The following is a 25,991-nucleotide window of genomic DNA, read 5'->3' as shown; positions in this document are numbered from 1 at the left end:
TTTAAAAAAAAACAAATATGACAAAGTAAAGTAGCATAACTTCTTTAAGAAGTCTTTTATTAAAGGAGTGGATTTATTTTTTAAGAATAAAGTTATTGTTATTAGAAAATGATGATTCCAAAGTCCAGGACAAATATCAACTACATTATCTCCAAGGAAGTAACAGTCTTAACTTGCTCACTTTCTCTCTAGGCTAATATTTGTGGGTGTAAGCATTTGGAAGACAGTATTTTAAGTCACATCCATATTATCTCAGACTTTCATCCGATTTAATGTTGATATTTCTAGGTGTGATGTTTATCTGTCCTTCAGCAGTCCCCTTCCAGTTTGATACTTGAACATTCTATATACAAACTTAGATAATTGAGTAAAAAGTTGATTTGTGGAAAGAAAAATTGTGGCAAGGATTTGACAAAGCGAAGGAGAGGCCACTATCCAGTCAAACACTGAAATGCAGTGTTATTCTTCACACTAACACTGAGCATGTCAACCGAGAAACAGGGTCGACAAGACGAAATTCAGGGCGTGGCTGACAGAATCCATAAAGTAAAGGTATCTTCCACCAAATAAGCAATCTAACCCTTTCAAGTGTTCTTGATCATAACACACACACACACACACTGTCAGCAATAGGTAACCACAACATGATTTTTAAGCACATCCTATATAAGAACATTATCCAATTTCTCTACTTTGTTAGGGATTGGAGAGGCTTACTGTTAGCTACTGCCTTGTCAGAACACAGATGGTAAAAACCAGTAGGTAAAACACACTAGTCCCTTTCAAAAACCAGGCCAGCTCCTCAACTGCTGGTTCTTACTTCCACCAAGGACAACAGATTATGCCAGTTAAGGAACTACTCCAAAATAAGCAGTTTCCTCCAGCCTACTTTCATTTAAATAGAACTGCAGGTTCCAGCAGAAGAATACATAAACACATTATAAATATCACAGAGAGAAGCAAATATCGTAAGAAAACCAAAAGCAAATAACATGTCCTTACCTTGCTGCTGCTGCTAAGAGGTTCTTGGCATTAGGAGCTCCAGGATCAACAGACAGAGACTTGGCAGCTAGTAACAGCTTGCTGGAAGCCATAGAGATGCTCTTGAGGTTACCTATTACTTGAATCTGGTCTTCTTTAGTCTGGAAAGCCACAGCAGCATAACATGAAGTGCAGAATTTGCAATAAAGAGTGTGTGCTAAAACCACATTTGGAAACCCAGTTTGTTTATTCATCTGAAACCAGTGACATGCAGGGCACCATAGTCCAGAGAAGGCCATGGACCAAAGCTGCTGTTCATCCGGACAGGTACCTCCAGCTTCACTGATATAACAGAAGAAGAAACCCACACAATAAATAGCTTGCTTCCTAACAATGGCTGTATTCACAAATGAGCAATGGAGAAACTTTACTACTTGTTGAATAATGCTTTTGTTGTCAAGACTCTCATGCGTCTCTGCCTGGCACAACCGATGCACATTATTCAGTCAGAGTACACTCCCTGTATTCTAGCATCCTCTGTGTAACTCACAGGCTCTCTAGCATCAAACTGGGATTATTCACACAGAAAAATCCCTCCAGAAAGTCCTCTATCCCAAGAAAATAATGTTTCTATAAGCCTACTTTGGTAAACATTCTGACTCAGATGTTCTATTACTTCTTGTAAGCTGTTGCTTGAAAAGTAAAACCTGCATATACATACAATTACAGGGCAGTACTGCACTATCACAGCAAACAGCTGTTATTAGATTCTTCTGTCAATGATCAGTAGAAGCAAACCCATTCTTTCTAACAGTCAGGGTTTTATGTAAAGAGACTGCATATCACTCGGCTGATCCGAACAGCTTTTACTCTGTATTTACACTCTGCTTCCTCCCTACCCAACATTTTGATTGGCATCCAAAATACCTAATATTGCCCCTGTTCAGTCCAAATAACTAGACACAGACAGAAAGCATTCTCTTTTGAAAGATCAGCCATTAATAACTAAGATGTTTATCAACCCCTATGTCAGCAGAATAGGCAAATCGGCAAGGGCCACCACGTTATCAGCAGCTGGAATCCTCTTTTCAAGTAGCTATCTGCAGTATCATTTCTACCTTTGCCTTCCTTGAATTGCCTCAGACAAAACACTCTAAATGTCAGTGAGGCCCGTGGCTAAAAAGATAGTCAGGTACCTAACTCCTACTCTGTTTCAGAGAATCAGCTGATATTTGGTGCCTGACTTCACTTCATGAATCTGGAACCTGAATGATTAAGTTTTGACGAAGAATAATCAGCAGCCACTGTCCGATCTCTCTACTCAGCTCTATGTACAAAGCATCTTCTCCCTAAAGACACTTCATAACAGACTTCAAAGGACTGGCACACTCAAGACCTTCTGGTCAATTTTGTTTCAGCAATCATTTCTTCAGTTTGCAAGATCCTCCTACTCACTAAGGCAAAATAATCTGCAGGTTCTTTTTTCTGCAAGTCCTCCTAGCTCTCCTGGTACATGACCCTTTTATACCTGCTGACATTTGTTATGTTAAATCATGCCCAAGTGACCTATTAGTGTAATCCAGTACACCTAAACCCATTAAGATAGAATGAAAGAGATATCTCCAACTCCAAATGAGTGCCTCAAGTACTAGGAATAAGCTAGGTAATACGTGACAACATTCCTGACTGTTACTCCGTTTATCAGGATAGAACTCTGCCAGATTTTAAACCACTAAACAGAAATCCCAAGTGCTTGCTGTCAGATCCATGGCATTTTAGCTAGCCCTCTTCCAATGCTTGCTCCGCTCTGCAGCAGGTGCACACCAGCATGCACCATAGAGCAGTATCAAGTCTGGATTTTAAACGCATCTTGTCCTCCCCCTACTTTAAGCATTTGAAAATTAGCAAAGAATGGTGCTATATTTTGAACGGTGTTCACATAAATTGTGCTTCATGGTAGTTCTACCAAAATAGAAGCAATCCTTCCCATAAGCCTTGAGAGGTTCAGAACACCTTTGTACCTTCAGATATACAGCTCAAATTAGTTAACAGCCCAAACTAGACTGAGAAGCATGAAGTCATATTTCTGACTGGGCACAGGAACAAATATCAGCATCCTGCGTAAAACGCAAATGCCGAGTTGACTTCACTCCAGATAACCAGTTCTGGATGACTGCTTCATAACAAACATCACCTGTCATATTTGGACAGGCTCACAGTAGCATATTGTACTGTGTTACAAAATAAGCAAGATACTGTACTGCAAGAGACTGTGCCCAAGATAACTGTTGCTCCCACTAGCAAGACAAAAAACTTACTTGTGCTTGCCCAGCCATTTCAATACCAGCATCAAGAAATTCATCAAAATCATCGCTGAATTTTCCAGAGGCTGCAGCTAGTTCCCCACTTTGGCCCCGTGTAGCATGAACGACTTCTCCCGCTGACTGATTCAGGTCTGCTGCTGCCTGGTTCAGTTCACTCTGAGCTTCTTGAAATGACTTAGAACTTGGAGGTAGCTGGAAGAGACCATGTGCTGTATTTTATTGTCTGTCTCATCACACCAGACCTTCACAACTGGAAAGTTCAAAACAATTCAAGAACACTAAATGCAATACAGTTATGAGCTTCACATGCAAGCTAGAACAGGAGTACTGCAAGTGGACTGCTAGCGATTCAGTTCTGGACGCAGAATAGTCCAACTATGGGACAGCTATTAACCAGAAAGCTATACAATGACCTTAGTCCCGCTGTTTCTTTCGAGGGACAGACAAGTACATAAGCCTTTCAAGGGACAGAGATGACGATAGCTATCTTATGGTTCAACTACGAAATTCAAAGTGATGAACTCAGCAGTAAAAGCTGGAGAATTTTGGTCTCCAAGTCATCATTCACTTCCACACACAAGCTTTCCAGAACACCACACAAGTATTGGCAGCTCTTCACAATGACTCTAAACTCCTGATCTGGTTTTACCAAAAGGCATTGCACAAACATATCAAAATACAATTCCTCCTTCATTCACAGAGTAGCAGGGTTACTGGTAGGTGAAGACAAAATGTTGTTCAAATCATATAACGTTCCGGCAAATTACCAGTGCACGAAGGGGTTTTTTGACACAGATGCAGTTAAACAGAAAGACAACTATTCTTCTCCTTGCACGAAATGACCACAGATGCACCAAATTTTTTTTGACCGACCACAATGCTCCTTATACTGAAGTGATCACTTCTAGGTGGGAGATGGATTATAATTTTAAAATCTTCATGTTCTTCAAAATGTTAAGTCACAGTTGGCATTTTCAAAAAAACCAAACTAATGCTAATCTATGACAACAATTTTAATACTGCCTTCAGAAGCCACAGACACATTTTGCCTTTCCCATAAACTAGAATAACAGCATTTCAATCAAAGTAGCAGCTACCTAAATTGCATATATTTAAAACTTCTATGAAGTATACTTAGGGCACATTTACTACATAATTTTACACATGGGGAATCTAGATCTGCTTTTCAGGTCTCTGAAATTTATTTCCATATTAAAAGACACCTCACCGAATCAACAAGGAGCTTCTTGCTAGATTCCCCAATGCTCTTCAGGGCCACATCCACATCCTTTTGTCCAGGCAGACAATTCACGCAGTTATTCAAAGAGTGAGATACTGCTTTTGCCACCTACAACACATAAGTAAACACATCCACACCAAGAAAGGTTTAAGTGGTCAGTTACCTAGTAGGAGCACATTCTGTAGCCAGCTATTCCTACACTCCGACTCTAACAAGACCATTTTTGAGGCTTGTGACTTCCTTGGTTTGCTCACCTGTAGCCTAGCAGTAGTCATCATTTACGCTCACCATTTAATAGGATAGTGTTAGCAGGACAGGTCTAGAACTGCTCCTGGCACCTGGGATAAAGGCCACAGCAGCGCAGATAAGGGAATGTCCTTGAAGTTCACCATGTACTAACAACAGAAATCACTTGCAAGCTACTTTTTTTTTTTTCTTCAAAGTCCTGATTAAAACAAATGTGTCCTCATAAGAAATTATTTAAAATACAAGCCAATTACAGAACTTTTCAAACCAGTAAAAAAGAACCTGTTACTCTCTAAAGTCTTCAAAAGTAGTGGTGCCACGTGCAGAAAACATGCATTCACTTTTTGAGTATAACAGGAATACGGATCCTTCATCTGATAACAGTGATTTTAACAGTTGTTTCCTTTTTGCAGTCAGGCAACATACTCGAATACGTTGTGGGTAAAAGCACTTAACTGCATCTTTGTCTAAGTTTATTTTTCTAAAAGATGACTAAAATACCATACTTTGCACCATCTGCACTGTTTAACATCAGCATGATATTACTATCTGGGAGTTACTGGAAGGACTAAGAATCTGACATTCCTTGCATCCTTATTTTCTGTTATTCTCTCTCGTTATTTAATACTGCCTTTCACTGGGAATTTGATAATTCACGTAGCTGTTCAAGTCGCAGCTTACCTGGGCTAATCTCTGCTGACTGTCTGCGTCCCCTGGTGCAGCCAGGGCCTGCTTCGCCTCCTGAATAAGCATAGCAGAGCCTTCCATAACATCCCTTGCTGAATCCAGCATCGCGTGTGCTGCCACAGGGTCAGTAGTAGATGCTGCAACCCCTCGTGCTGCCTGAGCCAAAGTCTTCAAAGCCTGAGCAGTTTCTCGAGCAGCAACTCCTATGTTTAGATTTCATCAAGGATTCTATTAGTATGCTTAAAGACAATCTTTGAATTTTCTGACAGATGAATATGCAGGTAATGATCCCATTGCAAAAAAGAAGTTCATAATTCCTTGCTTGAAGTAGTCTATGACAAGAAACCGTCCTATCAAGTATTATAGGGAAAGCAGAGGTTTCGCAGAGACACTACGAATAATACGTTACCTGTGTAGTGCTCGTTTCCTTGAGCAGCACAAGTCAACAACTGGGCCATGGATGAACCCACTGCCTTGGATGTACTTCCCAGGTCCTGAGCACATTTCTCAAGCTGTGAAAAATTGCAAAGGAAAAAATTCTTCAAGCTCAGCTAAAACTAATACCTTTTTAAAAGGTACTAAAAAGTTCCTCATTCTACAAAAACCAGGTTCATCTACCGAACACACACAGAGGCTTTTCCGAAACCTGATTAGTATGTTTTCCCTGTCCAGGGTGAAATAAATTAACATATCATATAATATGAACAAAAAACCTATCTTATAATTAGCAATGGAAATCAATACCCTCATCTGAGAAGGGGGTTTTGCCAAATAAAAATTTCCCTTTCTAAGCCTACCAGGACTGGTCTTAGAACTATTGAGTTCTCATCTTTAACACTAATGAATAGAAATTTTTTGACAAGACCGAAACATTGCTGCTACTAAATTGTAATTTGTACAAACAGAGGAGAGTACTATGAGTAACTCTGCTACAGAACATGCTTCTGGTGTAGTAGGAAATCATATCTTTTTAAAAGAATTATTGCAAAATCCTATCAGTGTCATTATCCAAAGCCTCATGACTTGTTTTGCTTCTAATACTTAAAATTTTTAACAGCTAACTCTGTTTGTTTGTTTTTAAATGAAGAATATCTTTCCTCAATTACAGTTTCTCCTGGGAGAGGTTTTAACTGTCCATCCACAGCTGCCATCTTCGCATCTTGCAGCTCATTTTTGAGTGTCTGGACTGTGTTCAAGGCAGAATCGATTTCCATTGGGCCACATGCTTCATGAGCCTATTCAGAAATCAGATCAATATCACTGTTAGCAGCTATAAGCCACCTGAAATAGTAAATGTTTCAGACAATCTCCCCCTCCCACATTACTGCACTCATTACTTTAGAGGCCATTGTGGGCACTTTGAGCATTACGCATCATGGATTCTAAACTCCTGTGCAATATTCTTCGCTTGTGAACAGAGTAATACACTGTTAAGAGCCACCAGGGGAATGAGACGCGCTTAGCTTGTGTACACACACCTTCACACTGGGCAGTCCAGGTGCTGAGTAAATAACTGCTGCAGTCTGGACTTCACCTTTGACAAACAGGTTAAGCATGCAGCATGATTAAAGTCACACTGAACCCTCTGATGTGGCAGCTCACAGTCATCAACACCTGAGCTGGAAATTTCAACGGTAGCTCAGGTGTAGTCACCTATACAGTACAAACCTGGTTTGGGGCCTCAGTGTACACACAGAAAAAGGGCAGACTGCACTGATGCTTTTTTTGTAAATCCATACCTCGTTTAGAAATCTGTGTGTGAAACACAGACAGCCCCTGCTTCCCTGAATTTTACAGATGATAGCTCCAGTTCACAATCACAACAGTGAACACAGTAGAGCCTTATCTGGGTTCTCCCCAGCTTGGCAGGTGCACGAGATATGCTTCCCTTTCCCCACTCTCTTTCAGATATAACAGCAGCTCAGAGCTTTGATCTGCTACTCTGTGTATACCCTCCTCTTGTCCTTCTGGTATGGAAGGGGTAGCACATGCTTTCCAGTTTTCTCGCCACTTCTCCCTCCCCTTTCCGTCATGACACAGAAGCCACCTGGAAATCTGAGCAAACTGTGCACAAAAAGCAACACTGAGAAGTAAACACTGCCTGAGCACGAGCCGTTCCCTTGGGGGGGACACAGTGGGCCAAGCAGGAGCGAGCCTCTGACCACCACCCAAGCCATCTTGCTTTAGCTGATTAAAACTAGCATTTACCCACCTTCTGGGAGGCAGTTCGTAGCTCCGCTAAGCTGGTAGCAAGATTCTTTGCACACTGACTTAGCTGCATTGCTGCTGCTTGATCAGCCACAGTGGGGACTGCAGCTTTAGCAGATGCCACCATTTTACTTCCAGGCTGTTCAAAGAAGAGCAGTGAACACAATTGGTTTTACTAGCTCATTTTCTCTAAAGAAGGCTTAGGCTTCAATAAAACTGCTTCCTCCATTCATGCACTCATGAGGTTTCTAGATCTGCCATAATGACCACTTCATGCACTTCCCTGCTCCTTAACCATGCCCCTGCTAGATCCCAGCCTTTAATTCATATGTTGCACCTTGTCACAATTCTGCATTGGAGTGTCCTCTGCAGCAGGGCTCATTTGTGCTTTGCTGGTACAATGACTGCTGCATTGGTCCCAATGTCTGCTGCGGCCTTTGAGTACTCATGTAGACTACCTGAAAATACTTCAATGTCCAGTTTTGCCATTCAGCATCCACATGATACGAGCAAGTCCAGATGACACAGATGGCACATTTGTCCCAATGTTTCAGAATATTAAACTCTGACAAAATTCTGTGAGTTGAAAACTAATTCAAGCAATGACTCTTCACAGGGTTTGCTGCTAGTACAATCAAAATACTTTGCTGATTCTCACCATCACCGTGGTACACACATCCAGCCAGAGGGGAGACAGGTCTTTTCAATGACTCCAGAGGGAATCATATAGCAAATACTCAGAGTGAGAGCATTGTTTGCAATACCTCTCCCTACAAGGGACCATAAAGAAATTGCTAACCGCAACCAATAAAGGGTTCATTTTCATTCCACATTTAAGGCAGGACTAACTGGTGCCAAGTAATGATCATACCATTACATGGAGAATTGCTTTCTTCCATTTTTCTCTTGTAACTTCAACAATAAACCAAATAGTTTTGTAATCAATGCTCAATTTTATTTACTTATATTTTAAGATGTTTTGGAAAAAACACAGAATCAAATTTTGTGTTTTTTTCAAAACTTCAATCAAGATACAGGCTAGTGTCTAAAAAACCACGGCAACATCCCCTTTCATTTGTGAATAATTCTGGAGCTTGCTGCTGCAACACTAACTTGACTTTCACTAATAAAGGTTACAACAGCATCACACATTCAGACCTCTGCTTAGAAAAATACTAAATTCTCTCCATTTTGTTCTTTAAACACTTTTCAAGACGACACGTGCCACAGCAATGAATGTTTCTTCTCCACACACTTCAGTTTTCCTGTTATTTTTATCCTCCATATTGGCAGTTTTCACTCTCCACAAACTCAACACAGTTCAGCCATCTGACCTGGGGAACTAAATTCTCCTTAGCTAGAGCTCACAGTCAGTGATGGCTGTCTTTATGTGCCTCTTTACAGTTTACTGCTTATTTAACACTAATAAAAACATACAGCATGAAAAAATGCTTTTCACTCTGACAGAATCTACTACAGCAACTGATTCACTTCACCTGAAGGAAGTTCTGGCTGGAGTTTATCAAAGCAAGCTGGGCACTGAGGTCTTCTGCCTGAGCTTGACTTCCTCTTACACCCTGCACCAACTGAGGAATGTGGTCAGCAACATTCTGTAACAAAAAAAGGGAAAAGCTTTCAGTAAACAAATAAAAACTCCAAACCCTCTGACATTACAGCAAGCCATCTCGCCACCTGCCTTAAAGACAACCTGTAGTACTCACAGGTACAATACTCCTGTGCCTTCACAGAATTTGTTTAGGATTCCATGGAATTGAATTAATACACGATAGGTATTTTTCAGAAACATTCTGCTTCTACTTAAGAAATCTTTATTCAAGCTACTCAATAGTTTAAAGATCCTACAAGACAATATAAGATTTTAATGCAAAATTATGTACAAAAAGTATTTCGAATAACTTCCTTCGCATGTTCAAATGCCAGCAGTGGAGGTGACAGATTTTTCAAGAGAATGTCTTGCTTTCAGAATAACATTGTGTTTTACACGCAAGCACCTCAGCTTACTTTTCCCTGACTTGTAACGATACCAACTTTATAGTATGGCTGGAGCAACCTGAAGGGTGTATTGCTAAAACTTTATTCCTGGACTGCCCGTACTCACGCTCCTTGTCCATCCATTTCCCAATAACACTTACTTCAGCAGCGCAATACTGTATTCCCTCCCCACCATTCACCACCACTCTCTGCGCTCAGCCATTCAGCCAGTTCTTTATCCAGTGAAGAGTACACCCATCCAAACCATGGGCAGCTAGTTGCTCCAGGAGGATGCTGTGGGGAACAGTGTCAAAGGCCTTGCTAAAGTCCAGGCAGACAACATCCACAGCCTTTCCCTCACCCACTAGGTGGGTTACCTCGTCATAGAAGGAGATCAGGCTGGTCAAGCAGAACCTGCCTTTCATGAAGTCATGCTGGCTGGACCTGATCCCCTGGCTGTCCTTCACATGCCCAGTGAGCGCACTCAAGATGAACCACTCCACAATCTTCCCCTGCACTGAGGTCAGAATATAATTTTTTTAGCTCTATTTATGTATGAAAATCCATGGACAGAGGTCACAAGCTGGAGGCAGGAGCTGGCGCCTGGCTGAAGGTGGACACCAGGGGAAGGGACAGTTTCTGTCTGTCTGTCCATCCAGGCATGAGACACGCTGTTGTGGATGTGTGGACTCGGCCTGCCCCATTGGACATCTCTTGGCGCACAGAGCCAGATGGCTGCTGAGAGGCAGGTGAGGAGCAGGGAGGAGGGCTGGGGGCTGCCCCAAGGTGCCAGCACCTCAAACAGGGTGCGGGGTCCCTTCCCAGCATGGGGATTTTCCCCCAGCTGCGTGACTGCAGGCAGGAGAGAAGCCGTGAACCCATCTCATGTTGCATAAGTACTCTTCCAGCCAGAAGAAACCCTTCTGCATTGTATTGTCATTTTCTATTTTTTGTTTAAACACAATTTCTTTAAAAACCCTAAAGCAACATTAGTCAGAGCTAGAAATTAAGCTGCCAAGTGTAGCTTAAACAAAAAAGAACAGCTTCTCACCAGACACTGAATTCTAGCTTGGAACCATTGATTTCAGGCATATGTTGAAATCTGCGGTCTTGGCAGCTTTAACTTCAAGCTAGGAATCACATTAACCCCATAGTAAGGTTTATAACTACTTCTTCACAGTGACATTTAAGGCCCCAGTTGGTTGCAGGCTGAATATTGGAATAGGAGGATCAGTGTTGTTACTTATACAGCCAATTATATAACCCATACATTAAACAAGTATTTCACTCCATTATAGAATAAACCGCTTTGGTACCACATCCTTTATTGTGGAAAACTCAAAAGTTACCTTTATACCACAGCAGACCTCAGTCCCACTTCACCACACATATCCTTCAACAGCCTGCTTTGCTGATCATAGAGCTACTCACCTGCTGAAGAGCTGAATGCATGGCCAAGACTTCTTGACAATGTACAGATTTCTGAGCAGCCAGACCCCTCTGCACAGTGCTTCTAGTATAGCTCTGCATACACAGTAGTGCTGACTGATTTGCAGTAAAACTTGTACTTAAAGCACTTGCTTCAGGCGAGTTGGTTGTTACTCAACAGATACATGCTGAGGTATGTAAGCCTGTCCATCCCTTACTGCAAAGTGTTTGCAGGGATATTTGTTACAGGCAAGTACTACATGGCACTTACAGTAGCTCAGCTTTTCAAAGCTTTCCATGCAGTAATGCATGGAAACTATTGATAATACAATAAATGAGAGTTCTCCAGAATCCATACAATGAATGTGTGTGGTGGTTTTGGGTTTGGGTTTTTTTGATCTTCTTTTGAAGTTGCAACAGCACTGTTATAGAAAGTGATCTTCAGTTCCCCATAAAGCAGAGTTCAAGAGTTATTTATCAGTGATTTGTGGTATGTTTACCTTACAGCTCTGCACAAGTTGCTGGTGGGCTGCTGTGTTCTTATTTGAAACAGCTGCATTCTGAGAAGCTGCTATAGTCTGAGTAGCAGCAGCTGCAGCTTGCTTAGCTGCAATCTTTGGAGAAAAAGAAACAGTTAAATAAATTTAAAGTTAAATCAGTGGTAAGTCTGAGTAATTCAGAGGATTAAATACATATTATAGGCAACTTTGACAGATTAATACATTATATCCCTTGATTAATTTGATTCGCATTAAGGAAACTCAGGATTGCTCAAGATGAAGATAAGCTGAACACTGTTATCCATCTCTAACTTGCCAATAAAGAAAAAGGCAGAACTAGAGTGATTCTAAGATCTTACTCCTTCATAGTTTAGGTTACAATATGACCAAAAGAAGTCAATTACAGAGAGCCAAAACAAGTCTAATTGATTAGCTCCTTACAAAGAAATCCAGAAAAAACAGGGAAAGTAGATACAGGGCTTCACACTATTATGTTCACACCTCTGACTCAAGAGAGCCAGCTTCCACTGAGACCGCTCTGCGGTAAAAGCAAAGATACTAACATGACGCAGAGGTACAAAACATTGGTATTACTGACTCTAAAAGCACAGGAAGGACCTTCTTCAAATATCTATGAGTCTTTTACTATTAACCTCTTCTCATTACAAAACCAAAAATTTAACAATTTATCCAACATATTCCAAAAAGTTTTACAATACTTTTCCTTAATTGGCCCACTAAGTACAACTAAGCATGAAGTTCATTCTCGTCATTACACATTTCACTCCTTTGTGAGGCAGTATATGCTATAACAGCAAAACACAAGAAGTCCTTTCTATAAAGCTTTCTTGCATGCAGTTAGAAAACTGAAACATCAGCATTTATTTCTTGAAATACTCCTGATTTTTGGTCCTAGCCAGATACAGTAATTTAAATGCACTTCTGGAACATGGTTACCTACTCAGATTCTCCTTATTTGTCTAATCTCATTGCACTTGAATCAGACTACTGTAAAACCACAGCTGGCAACTACGAATTATGAAAGACTTCTTTTTTAATCTATTTCTTCTACATTTTTGCTAAGAAGTAGGCAAGGTTTTATCTTCCTGAAGACAAACTTCAGAGATATTTTATCCTTTGCACACAGTAAACTGCCTCTCCCCCCCTTGGCTGTGCTACTAGCCATGCTGTATCTTTTCACTTTCGTTTCTGCTTCTTTGATTCCCTGAATAAGTTACCAGTTTAATTGGATATGGTGCAATTCAACATAGTTTTGCATGGAAATTTATGTGAAACTCCAGCAGATATACTAGCAAAACCACCAAAAGATACTGTGTGTAACTGACAGATGATACAGATAAAACAGTAATGAAGTAGTTTTAGCTCAGCTGTTCTAATTTTATGACTACGCCACCATCAAACACCTGAGTCAAATTTTTACACCAGCATCTACATTAGTGATACAAGTTGCTCAGTTTTCTGAGGATTATAGTATCATATGATGGCATCTCCAATTCCAAGCCTTGTACTCTGTAACTGAGCTTACAGTGCTATCTTTCTATGCTTAGCACTTTTCCTGAAATATACATTTCTACTTGCTTGAAATGATCTACAGACACTAATTTCCAAAATGGAGTAAACTGAAAATTCAACATTATCTAGTTTCCCACCTCTAATCTGTTGACAATTTTCTTCTTGATGGCATTCTGCGCAGCAGCATTTGTAGCAACCCGCAGTCCCTCTGCTGCTTCTCTCAGACGCTGCTGTTGATCCTCATTTTCAGGATTGGCTGCAGCTCCCTGCACAAAATTTCAGAGTGAAAACACGAGCCTCAGTAAAAGTTCCTGGAGACAATGTACACGAACATCAAGCCTTTAGTTCCAGACAGTGTCTGCTACAGCAGCCTTTATTTTCCTTATATTATCTTCACCAAAGTTAGAACAACATTAAAACTTTACAAGACTCTGAAGCAGAAAATTTATTGCTAGTGCAAAGTTGTCACTGTACATGTCAGGTGCTTTGAGGGAGGAAGTTGAACATTTGCTTCGTATACTACTTTAGGTGCTTGGGAAAAAAATCCTTTGTAAACTGCTTCCACTATGATCTGCAGTCACGTACTTTGATTATATGATTGCAGGTTTTGAAAAAAACAATCTATTTTTTTCAATTCCCAATTCAATCTGCCTTTCAGTAACTGCACTCCAAACCTTGAGATTTTACACAGTAGGTTATCTTCATTTGAAGCCTGAGAAAGTACTGGAAAGTCAAGGATATGCTGTCGCCAGGCATATGGGCCTTCCAGAGCCGTAGCAGAATGGCTGGCCTGAATCTGTAAAAATCATTTAAGTGCAGGATCTAGGAAACAATTCAAAGAACATATTCCTCCCTAGTGGATTTAAATAGGTTTCTAGCACAGAAAGGGAAGAAAAGGTTAGATATTTGCCTCTTATGAGAATAGAGGGGTGAGGGGAAACAACAGAGGCAAGATTCCCCAGGTGGAAAAAACTGTTCCCAAGACAAACAGAGGCAGAGTTGCTTTGTTAACGGCTTTTGTAAGAGCGATTTGTAAGACACAGCTATGGGTTTGTTGCTCCATTTGTATTGGTAGACTGGCACAAGACTTAGCATCACAGTGGTTATGGCTGGTAGTTACTGCCTTAGATGGCTTGAGTCATGACCACCCCGCACACAGGTGAGCAAAGCACTGCAGGAAGGGTTGTAAAAACAAAAAAACCCAAGTAACTAAGAAACTGTTTTTTTCTGAACATACCTAGGGTAAGCCACTAAATGCAGAACATTTACTTGATAAGAAAACCCATCTCTACTATCAGCCAGATCCCACCTCTAATAGCCCACATACCATCTCTTCTTTGTGTATAACCATACAACTTTAAGCTGACAGTTAGTTCATTTTCCTGGTACCTTTGCAGCTTCAACCATGCGGGCTGTAGAATCTGCCAGGAGCTTCGCGGCAGCCAAAAGCTTCTTGGAGTTGTCCATGTCGATTTCTGCTTCAGCATCTGACCGCATGGCATTGACAAGGTCAGAAGTGGCCTGAGCCAGCACCCTGGCCTGTCGTACCATTTCACCTGTGGTGTACAATTATAGTTTTATTTTCCGTCTCTCTGCATTTCAGCTTTGCTTTCAAAAGTCATATCAGCAAGATGAAAATAAAGTTACATTTGCTGAAGTACTCTTTTGACTTGAAAATTATATACAAATAGTTCTTCACTTAGAAGCTTCATAAAAAAATCTTGGATCGCAACATAAATGAAGGAAACTGCTACAGTGGAGGGTAAGAAAAAATGCAGTATTTGCATTCTAGACAGCAAGACAAAAACACACATATTGATACTTTCAGGTAACTTTGAATATACAGTTGTGAAACTCTTGGTCCAGTAAAGACTAATAATTTTGATTTCAAATTGTGGCCAAGATTTAACCACTTTAATAAAAATAACCCATTTTTTCACCTGTTTTTCTTTGGGGGAAGTTCTTCTGGGGAATTATCTTCTGTCTAACATAACCTAAATTGAGAACTCTGTCAGAAGAGACTCAGCATCAATTAGGTGGTTTCGGGCAAAAATAAGGTGTATATTTAAGATACTGGAATCATGTTCCGCTCATGGTGAAGCAGAGAGATGAAAGAGCAATGCTTCTGAAGTGGACACATACCCTTTCTAGAGCAAATTCATTTGGTCACTAAAACATACACCCGAACCCATAAAACCTTTGGCTTCCTTCAAGCTACCAAATCAAATCAGATGTGTTTGGGTCTAAGGCCTCATTCTTTTCAAATGCTCTTAAAAAATCATGGGAAAGAAAAATCAAAGCAGCATTTGTCTCACATGTAAAGGTGACTTGTGGGCTCCAGGATTAAATGCCTTCTTACCAGGCTCCTTTTTTGCATATGCAAACAAACCAGTTTTCTAGCTGTTATCAACTATTTCACAGTCTGCAATTTTGCAATTCAAATTTTTACCAACGATGGCTAACTCAGCTCCCAGTCCAAATATTCCACTTGAAAAAAAAAACAACCTTTAAAAGCCCTTTCTTACAGTATTAGGCCAGTAAATCAAAGAGAAAGAATAACATGCTTGGGCAATAACACAGCAGTCACAAGCCAGAGTAACTTCACTGCTAAAACTGTGCCTACGGGAGCGCATGATAAGTTGGAAACACCAGCTGGAATATGAACACCTTCTACTAAAAACTGAGTGTTTCACAACAAGATATTTGACTGTGAACAGAAAAGAAATTTCATTCAAGATCATCTCTTTTACCATATCCTTCCATACAGAAGCTGAATAAGTGACAGCTAACCATAAAACCTGATGTGTTTTCTTGTGCACGTGTACAGTAACTAAATTCCTTACGTTAGCTGCAGAGCATTACAAAAACTTTTTCCACAGCTTTCAGTCGGAAGATTAAGAGTGGTTTAGTGAACATTCCTGTGCATCTTTTAAAAATTTTAATCAGTCAGATTTCTCATAAAGAAGATTCTAGGGTCAAAATACACTGAGAATTTCACTAGTTGCTTCTCTGCACATGTTTCTCTAGAAGAGTGTTGCATGCTGAAATGACAGTTCCTTAAAAAAAGACACATCAGAAAGTTTTCTTTCTTAAACATAACTAAGATGGACTTTACAAGAAAAGATTGTTTGTTCATATCAACTGTAAGGCGAATACAACTGTGACTGAAATATTTACTTTCCTGGCCCTGTGTTTGTATAACACGAAAGAAAAGACCAAAACCATACTATTCACTGTAACTGCTTTTAAAAACTGATCCCATTTTAAACTTTCTACGAATTGTCTTGATTTCAAGTTGATAATGCCCCTTTGTCCTGGTTGCGGCTGGGCCAGAGTTAATTTTCCAGTTGTCCTACCAGTAGCTGCTGTGTTTTGGATCTAGTATGCGGAGAATGTTGAATACACTGATGTTTTTAGTTGTGGCTAAGAAATCAAGGACATTTTGCAGTTTCCCATGTTTGGCTAATGAGCAGGTGTGCAGGAGCTGGGAGGGAGCACAGCCAGACAGCTAGCCCAAGCTGGCCAGTGGAAATATTCCATACCATAGACATCATGTGCAGTTTACAAATGGGGGTTGCCCTTTTTTGCAAAAAGGAACTCCCTTTTTTGCCAGTTTGGTGAAAACCACAAACTTTGGGAAATCCACAAGCTCCATGATTGCTACTCGGGAACTGGCTGTGCAATTGGTTGTCAGGTGGTGAGAAAAACTGTATTGTGCCTTAATTGCTGGCTTTTGGGTTAAACCACGACACCCTTCATGGTGTTCTACCTCATAACATTCACGATTATTGAAATTTCACCATTCTAAGTAATTTACTGGTTCTTTATTAAAAATTCATATCGACTCTGTTAAATGCTAGGCATCTCAAGTTTTGGTTGGTTCTAGAAGCTGCACATTTTAAAAATGTCATAGGAAAAAGCAGAAGTAAGTTTCAAAACCTACAACAAAATCTAAGCATAGTAAAATCAATCACTGGGAAGTATTTGATCAGCTACCCATCTTCATATCTGGAGATGAGGAATTGCTATGCAATTTTGTGAAGTGAAGCAGTGGTGGAAAACAGACAAAATACTACAGTGATCCTGCAGCTCAATATTCAATGTTTTCACAGAATATTCATCCTGTCTAGTACACAGCTACGTGCATTTCGCTGTTTTAATATTGTGGGTTCAACAACTACCCACCACGACAGCACCAGCCTAGAAGCACAGTACATTTCAGAGAAGGTTTTTACTTGCATTATTTGAAATGTGGTCATCTCTAAGTCATAGAAAGTTATCACCCATTAGAGAAACTTACCAGCATCTCCCATGGAACTGAAAATACTCTCTGTGACACACATGATGGTATCTGTCGCCTGGTCATAGCGCCCAATGGGCTCTCCCCTACTCGCAAACTGGCGGACGTGCTGCAAGAGGTCGTTCAGGGCTTGGCTGACAATGCTGGCAGCTGCACTGACCTGCTTCAGTAACTCAGTGTCATCTGTGGCAGCCTGGCAGGCCCTCACACAATTCTCCACTGAACGGTCTACCAGTTTCCCTGCCTCAATCAGCTGTTCCTGACACACTGGAGAGCTGATGGTGGGACTCACAACCTGCATGGGGAAACGACACAACGCATTCAGAAAAGGCTTACTTGCAAATTTTCTAACTACTAACAAGTGAAAGATGTACTACGTGAGTTTCTAATCCTTAACTTACCTGTTTTCCCTAGACAGCAAACCCTGAAGAAGTGAGTATTTAAATAGGTAGCTTCAGACATCTAGATTAGGAATTTGGGCTCTGCATATCATTAGATTAATCTCAATTTAGATTCTGAGAATGGAAGCCCTCACCTTGTTTCATGCTTCTTCAGCAGCTGCTGAACTGAGCAAACACTAGAGAGTGGTTCTGGAGGGCTGGCATAGACCAGACTCCTCCAGAGAAACTACGTCTACTGGCACACTTCTGTACTCCATTCCTCCTGGAACTCCAAGTAAAATGAAATCTTAATTAGAATTGGTCTTGTAAAGCCTTCTTATTATCAGCCTTTTGTTTGTTTAAATAAAAGTAGTGTCTGGCACAAGCCAAACAACGTTCTACTTCTGAAACTACAAGACAAGTAATAAACCCCGTAATCCACAGATTAGAAACAACCCTCCCCCATTTTGTTCAGGCATATCTGGACAGCTTTTAACAATGAGAACGCTCTGCATATCTTATGAGGAAAACAAGACACCACTGGGTCTCTTACACCACACTGAAGATATTCACAGGAAGTAAGAACATCAAGTCCACATAATGAAAATTCGTACATATGCATTACAAAAAGCCCTTGCAGCCAGAGAAATAAATATTGAAAAATTAATACTTAACATAGGCTATTAATTTTAATATAAACCTTCTGGAAACAGGTATTCAACTGTTGTGAAACATCCAGACTGCAGACTTAAAAGCAGCATCCAAGTAGGAAATGTAAACTCTTGAATTTTTAAAATTATATGAGTATTTTATTTATTTATTTATTAAGACAAAATGATTGCAGAAGATGTAGTGCTCCAACTACAGACTCCAGAATTTGAGGTCTGATCTCAACTGCTTTGTAATTTGCTTATACTGAAAATCAGTACTTGGCCAAAACCAATGGATCTGTTAAAACAACTGGACTACTGTAAATTAGTGCAAATATGTTTAAAATCCATGATCACCAACTCAATTTTATTTTCAGCAAGAATTTCAACTTTTAATTATTTAGCTGTAGATGAGGTGAACCTATCCTAATTCTAAGCTTTATTAGGAAACTTGCACAGTCCCCAGGAAAGCTATGCTTCTCGAACTAATATTTTTTTTTTTTACTTTTTTATTTTATCATTATTAGTAGTTCATCAGATGGGCTCTTGTCTGTGGAAGCTTCTCTGAAGATTACAGAAATACCTCACATCCTGTGGGCTCCTGATTGCCACTATCATGGGTGACAATTTATGAATTAACACCTTTGATATTGCATAAATCTAGAGCTATGATATTAACACAGTATATTGCCTGAGACCACTGGAAACACGCAGAAGCATACACTCGAAACAGTGCCTTGCCACCTCACGAACACTGCTAGCCTCACCTTCGCACAAGCCACAAGCTGGGAAGTCGAGAGTGCACACTGTGTAGCAGCAGCAATGACCCTGTTCTGCAGGACTGTATCCTCAGCCACCTGCGCTACGTTCTTGGCCTTCAGCACTAACATGGCAGCAGCGTTTGCAACAGCTTTGGCCAGACTCATCAGAACATCCTGGTAAAATAAAGGGAAAACTCAGTCTTTTGAACAAAAAAACTATATATGTTGTTTATATTAAGATCAAATCTCCTGAAGGTAAGAAGTTCTCCTGTATCAAAACAAGCATTTTGTTTCACATAAAGCAGCAAACGTGGCTATTCGAAGATTCAACAGTTTCCTGTTCTCAGTACAACCATTTCTCTATTTATGTTATCAAATTACTAGACTGAATGAGTATGGACTATCAAATTCTGAATTGGCTCAGAGTCCATAAGAACAAATCTATGTCCCAAATTGCAATGTGCTTATCCTTTCCTGAAAATACCTTACTAATACAAAACCATCTGGAGTTCACCACTAAACATGCAATAAATATCTGCAATAAGGATGACAACCTCAAGGAGCAAACTGCTGAGGACAGACAGTACTTGAGTTAATACTAAATTCAAGTACTTAATTGTGCTTGACAGTAACAACTGCCACTGTTCTTGAAAATGCCATTTCCAACCACAATATTTCCTTGTCCATGATGTAAATATAGCCCTATAAATTACTGCTCCAAAATATAACTCAAAACAGGTCTTAATTCCAGAGCATTTTTCCCTTGTACAAAAATAATTTGACTAACTCTGAAATTAAGACATGCTCATGTGTTAACTCCTGCAATGAAAAAGTTCAGAAAATATCTTCCCCTTTCCCCACTTAAAATGCTACATTCCATATACTTTGGTTTTTTAGTGGGATGGAGTCTTCCTAATGCCTGTTCTGTTAAAATGACCTGGCTTTCCTGCAGAAAGATACTACAGATACACTTATGTCTAATTTTAACTTCACAGCAGAAAGAAAACCTTGTATTTCAAAAATTAAGAACACTAGTTTTCAGTTTGTTTTTAGGGTGTGAAGGCATGATAAACCATCCCTCTCCTTACCCTTCTCCAACACTCTATAGCGCTTAGCAGAACGTTTACGTTCTTTCCCTTACCCAAGAAGGAGAGGGCTTCAACACACAGTCAACCTGAATACAAATGAGAACTCCAATGAAACTTGAAGACACATTTACCAGTGGATCAGTGTTTAAAATGCCCTACAAGTTATATTAGCAGACATCTTGCATAAAGTGCATTCCAGAGGTCTAAATGTCACTGTAAATTATTTCCCCTTGGTTCCGGTACAAACCTGTTCTTGGCATTGAGTGAAAAGATCCAGAATTGTTATTAACCAAGCATTTAAGAACAATGGTTTTAAACTGCTTACAGCTAACATTGTGATTAACTCATAGAGGCATTATGATTTGATAATTGATAATACTAATAATCTTAAAGAAGTTATGTTTGTAATACAATAATTTTCTTCACTCAGTTTACCAAAAGACTATGTAAACTTTTGGTTTACATGCATACATATGGACACCGCAAACACTTATGTGAAAACCACTATACTTAATGAGAAGAAACACTTATTCATTAATATTCATTCACTCTTCATAAATACATGGTATAATAGGTCATCAGCTTGCAAAGACAGTGAAGCACAAGGAAGGGTGAGGCTTGAAGTTGTCTGTGTGCATGTGCATGTTTTAATACACTACTTCCCACAAAATCCCTACGGCATTCAGAAAAATTGATTAAGACTATGCACGTCCTCCTGGACAACTCGATTATAATCTTGCATCTGACCCTATACTTGGTGAAGACAGGCAGAATTTATTTTTAAAAATAAGTTGTTTGCTGTTCCTTATTTTCTGTGTCTGACTTGGCACTGTGCGACATAACTTGCAGCCTGCTGCAACTGAAGAAAACGGGAACTGTGATTGAAACATCTCAAGCGTGACACAACGTCAAGAATTTGAGAGATCAACAGGTCATAGGATATCTCATATTAGAGCATCTCTGGACTTCCACACCAAATTTTTCATCTGTAAAATAGAATGATGGTTCCACATGCTACAGGAAAGGTATAAAAGATACTAGCCGTGCAACACTGAGGTACTGAAAGTCACCATAAAAGAAACCAGTGATGAACGTAGTGGTGAAAGTAATAAGCAGAGTAGAATTCAAAAAGCAAGACTCTGACCAGCACGCAAATAGCAAGAGCCATGTACTTTAAACACTGAGGGGAGTGCAGTGCAAATAACTCTCCACGAAGACAGAAAGCATCTGTATGACGCACAGAATGAAGTAGGAGTTCCTATGAAATCAGCACTCCGTGATGGTGTAAGTAAAAATAATTTCATAATGCATTAACCTCACTTAGCATTTAGAAGCTTCAAATCTAGCATTTCCTAACAGCACTTTGGGAAGCCTGGTTTTAGGCTGCGGCCTTCTCATTAGAAAGCTGCACAGTTCTGACAGTGACAAGCAACCCCCTCATTACCTGGAACCTTTCGTCTGTTTCATTCTCTCCAATTTGTCTCAGTAGCTCCCCACTTGCTTGCCCAATGCTTCCAGCTGCAGTCAAAACTGTCTGTCGAGGCTGGAAAAATGTAACAGTGAAACACATTAATTCAAAGAAAACGAGCTTTACTTGAATTTTAGATTTCTGCAAGGAACTTGTACTAGTGTGCAATCAATACGGGTAAAAAATTTTTAAAAAAATCTTTACTTTCCCACATGCAGAACTGCACATCCATCTTTCTGGGGTTTCATCTAAAGTGGTCCCAGAGAATGTGCAACGAATTTTGAAGAACTCAAACAGACATTGTTGTAATCACTCCAAGGATAATTAAGGATGTACAGTCAATATGCCAACTGATCTGAAACACGAGGAGATATCACGTTCTTTAAAACAAATACCTGAAGAGAAGAGATTTAAGGCAAATGGCTGCAGACCTCAACTCATTAAAAAATCTCATCAAGATAGTCTATCTTGGTCCGTACTACTCTGATTTCTGGTAAACTACAACAGAGGTATTAACTTCTCATTTTATATGTCAAAGTAGACAAAGATTGTAAAGAAAAAAATCATGAATGAGTATGTCTCCGCTTCCTACTAAACTGAGTCACAGTACTGTTTGAAACGTGTTTTTTAAAGAGAACACAGTAGCCAGATAAATTAACTATTTATTACACAAATCAATTAACCTCTGCATATAACACAGAAGATATAATATCAAGGGGCAAGACAGGGACTAATATCAAGGCATAAAGACAGAGACAGATGAAGGAATAAGAAATAGGCAAAAGAGTTGCTTGCACAGGGGATGTTATGTGGCACTGAGCAGGTAAGGCTTAGAAGCTAACATGTCTCAAAAAAGCCAAAGCCAAGCACTCTAAAGAGGGAACCCGAGAAGTTTCCATCTACTCACCTCTCCTGAAGTAGGCTGCACAGCCTTCAGCAAGTCTGAGACAGCACTGGCCAACGTTCGAGCAGCCTTCAGGAGGTCTTCTCCACTTCCAACTTCATCATCCATGAGAGCAGCAAGAAGTTTCACACCTTTAGACATCTCAGTGAGGTTGGAAGAGATGGTTGTAATTGCACATCCCACAGCGGTGTAATCAGTGTCAACTGGGTCCCCTGTAGAGCAAATGTTTTTTCATCATTAGAATGCTTTAGTAGTTAAAAGGGGAAAAAAAAGCAGCTACCACAAGCTAAACTCTGGTGACAGACAAAAGACACATTTCAAGATAGCCAAGCAATGCCTACAAAGTAATTTCACTATCAATTTAAAAAGAATTCAAGATTGCTATAATTTCTCCAATTTCTACATTTCTTCTATGAGAATTTATCTTCTAATAGAATTTCTCTTCATTCAATGCAATTTGCTGAGAAGTCCACAGTTTCAGCTATCTTTCAACATTGAAAGAACCCAAGGTAACACAGTATTGGTCACCTTAAGCCACTCACAGCTCCTTCAACTTGAAATTTGCTGAAGAAAAGAAACCACTGTCAACAAACATATAATCTGTCTCTAATGCTTTTTTGTAGTAACCTTGCAAACACTCTCTACTTTGTTGATTAAGTAAGCCACATTTTATCTTCATCAATAGTCATACTTTTAATGTTAGACATGAATTGAAGATACGAAAATTGTGTTGGGAGAGACAGAAATCTTGTTCTACAAGTCAATACACTTAGCTATGGGGGTATTTTGAGGATAATTTTTCTCCAGCTGCCCCATACTCAGTCCCTATGTTACTTGAATTAGGCTGATCAATAGTCAGGAAATTGCAAGGAAATCCTTCCCTTTGAAATTTACCTGCTGTCAGGTTAACAACAGATGCAGTTCCTGCAGTGATAGCATCAACCTGAGAGTGTATTTCATGTTTTGATTCATCAACCTTGTTCCGAACCCATACTCTTGATGCCTGAAGAGCAATAACAAAATCAAGAATTAAGGATTACTGTGAGGTTGTGTAAGAGGAGATACTATGTAAATCTCTTGTTCCTTCATGAACCCTTAAGAGTGAAACAGAGGTCAATAACCAAGCCCTCAAAGTAAAATATGAAAGCAAGCATTTTCTTTCGCTGAGTCATTCACTACAGAGTTGCTAACACATTTCAACAGCTTCCCTTTTAAGGTAAATGCCATAAACAGTGCATCCATGATGGCTAAACACTTGACTGACAGTTCCCTGTAAGCAATAGTCTCTTAATCAGTCCTCCTGCCCTAACCTGGATCAGTAACATCAGAATCATGTTTTGTTCTTGTTTTTTCAAGTGTCTGCAAGGCAGTCACTACCACTATAAAAACTGCTCATAATTTGCATTTAATGGTACATATGCACATGAAACAAAGAGGACTCCAGACACAGTTGTGCAAGGAAGCGTGCTACGTCTAATCTTCAAGACTGATTAGAGTGAGGTGGAACACTGTACATGAATTCCTTAAAGAGAGCATAAAATTTTAATCTCATTTTAAAAGCTTTAGCAATACCACTCTAGATCCAGAGACAATGACTAAACTGATCAGTAAACGCTCCAAAGCATTACAATCTATTTCTATAAAGGGATTAGAAAAATTTACCATGTCCTGCCCTAGAGGTGGTAGGTTATCAACTTCACTGAGGTCAGCTTGCGCCTGTTGAACAGCATGCATGCTGGTATTGATAGTCCCCATCAAGGCCTGCTGAGCTGAGGTCTGCAAGGCAAAACAAGGAAACAGCCATGCACTGCGTTCCAAATGGCACTTCAAACAAACGTTATGTATGCATGAAGAGATAGTGAGTGACAACAATCCAACAACCACACCAGGCCACTTCAGATGGCTAGCTTTTACCTGGTGCAATGGAGAAAGCAAAGCTCTCTAACACTCCCCTCTGTGCTGTTTCTGCCCATGTGATTTTATACTCCTCTGTACTTACACTCATTTATAAAATGCTGAACTTTCTCAGGTCAAACAATGCCAAACAGACACACACCCAACTGTCTTACTGACTCGCATTCTAGGAACACGAAAACCGAATTTGCTTCTAGGATATCACTGATTTCCTGGAACAGCCTACCAATGTAATCAAGGACAGTTCTAAAACTAATTTTCCATTAATAAGAACAAGCTAACAGAAAACTGAAGAGTTTTTGGCAGAGCAGGATGGCTATCCGTATGGGTGTTGTGTCAAGGCTGGGGCTGCAGGGGTGGCCTGTGTGAGGAGAGGCCAGAGGCTGCCCCATGTCAGGTCCCAGGCAGCTCTCACAGACCCACCGCCGGGCACAGCCGTGCCCAGCAGCCAAGCTGGTGGCACCGCGGGGACAACCTCGACAGGAAAGGGCGAAACACCACATGGCAGTGAGAGGTGAAGGAAAAAAAAAAAGTTCAAGAAACACCCCTGCAAACACCAGCGTTGGAGAAGGATGGGGAGGCGGTGGCTCCAGGCAGCAGAGCAGAGATCCCAGCAGCCTGCTGGAGACATGACAGTGGAGCAGGTATCTCCCTTCAGCCTGGGAAGCAGGCCATGCTGGAGCAGATATCCGCCCTGCAGCTCACAGAGGACCCCATGCTACAGCAGGAGAACATTTTCTTGACAGAAACTGCAGCCTGTGGAGAACCCATGCTGGAGCAGTCTCTCCTGACAGGAGCTGCAGTTCAGAGGAGACCCATACTGGACCCAGTTTATCCTGAAGGACTGCAGCCCACAGGAAGGGCCCACACTGGAGCTGGAGGAAAGGGTGAGGAGGAAGCAGCAGAGAGGGGCTGTTATAAACTGACCTCCTGGGAGCAGGGATTAGAAGAGTGAGAAACAAAGGACCGAAGTTGAGTCCAGGTTAAAAAAAAAAAAAGTTTTTGTCTGTTTCTCACCATCCAACTCTATTTTAATTCACAATAAACTAAATTAATTTTCCCCAAGTGGAGTCTGCTTTGCCCATGATGGTAACTGGTGATCTCCCTGTCATCACCTCAACCTGTGTCAAGACAGTCTTTATCTTATCTTCTTCACCCCATCCATCTTGTTGAGAAGCAGGAGTAAAAGAGTAACTGTGTGGGTATTTGCCAACCAGCAAGCGTCAACCCCCTACAAATAATCATATCACTAGAAGTATAGTATGTGTAGGGGGTTGAATACTACTTTAGCTACTTAGAAGTAGCTACTTAGAAGTAAAGAGAAGGCTGGAAGAGCCGGCTTTAAGGAAAATTAGGAAATAAGCAAAAATGCTATACCCTAAATATT

At 40.3% G+C, this 25,991-nt stretch overlaps 1 protein-coding gene across 7 annotated transcripts in view; it reads right to left on the bottom strand.

The window, feature by feature from the left end:
- TLN2 (talin 2) overlaps positions 1-25,991 on the bottom strand; it is a 207,361-nt gene that overhangs the window by 63,889 nt on the left and 117,481 nt on the right. For all 7 annotated transcript variants that reach the window (XM_075431464.1, XM_075431462.1, XM_075431467.1 and 4 more), the window contains 17 exons: positions 24,353-24,466; positions 23,585-23,693; positions 22,694-22,902; positions 21,763-21,861; positions 19,237-19,404; positions 17,440-17,734; positions 14,529-14,695; positions 13,277-13,405; positions 11,607-11,720; positions 9,183-9,296; positions 7,691-7,825; positions 6,585-6,713; positions 5,888-5,990; positions 5,473-5,681; positions 4,534-4,653; positions 3,300-3,497; positions 1,003-1,142 (listed from right to left, as the gene is read on the bottom strand). In XM_075431464.1, coding sequence (XP_075287579.1) covers positions 1,003-1,142; positions 3,300-3,497; positions 4,534-4,653; positions 5,473-5,681; positions 5,888-5,990; positions 6,585-6,713; positions 7,691-7,825; positions 9,183-9,296; positions 11,607-11,720; positions 13,277-13,405; positions 14,529-14,695; positions 17,440-17,734; positions 19,237-19,404; positions 21,763-21,861; positions 22,694-22,902; positions 23,585-23,693; positions 24,353-24,466 — 2,552 coding nt within the window. The remainder of the gene's footprint in view (positions 1-1,002; positions 1,143-3,299; positions 3,498-4,533; positions 4,654-5,472; positions 5,682-5,887; positions 5,991-6,584; positions 6,714-7,690; positions 7,826-9,182; positions 9,297-11,606; positions 11,721-13,276; positions 13,406-14,528; positions 14,696-17,439; positions 17,735-19,236; positions 19,405-21,762; positions 21,862-22,693; positions 22,903-23,584; positions 23,694-24,352; positions 24,467-25,991) is intronic.

The sequence above is a fragment of the Opisthocomus hoazin genome, chromosome 10 (genome assembly GCF_030867145.1).
Source record: "Opisthocomus hoazin isolate bOpiHoa1 chromosome 10, bOpiHoa1.hap1, whole genome shotgun sequence".
Classification (NCBI taxonomy): Eukaryota; Metazoa; Chordata; class Aves; order Opisthocomiformes; family Opisthocomidae; genus Opisthocomus; species Opisthocomus hoazin.
The sequence above is the reverse complement of the archived record's forward strand: the minus strand, read 5'-3'. Positions and strand labels throughout refer to the sequence as shown.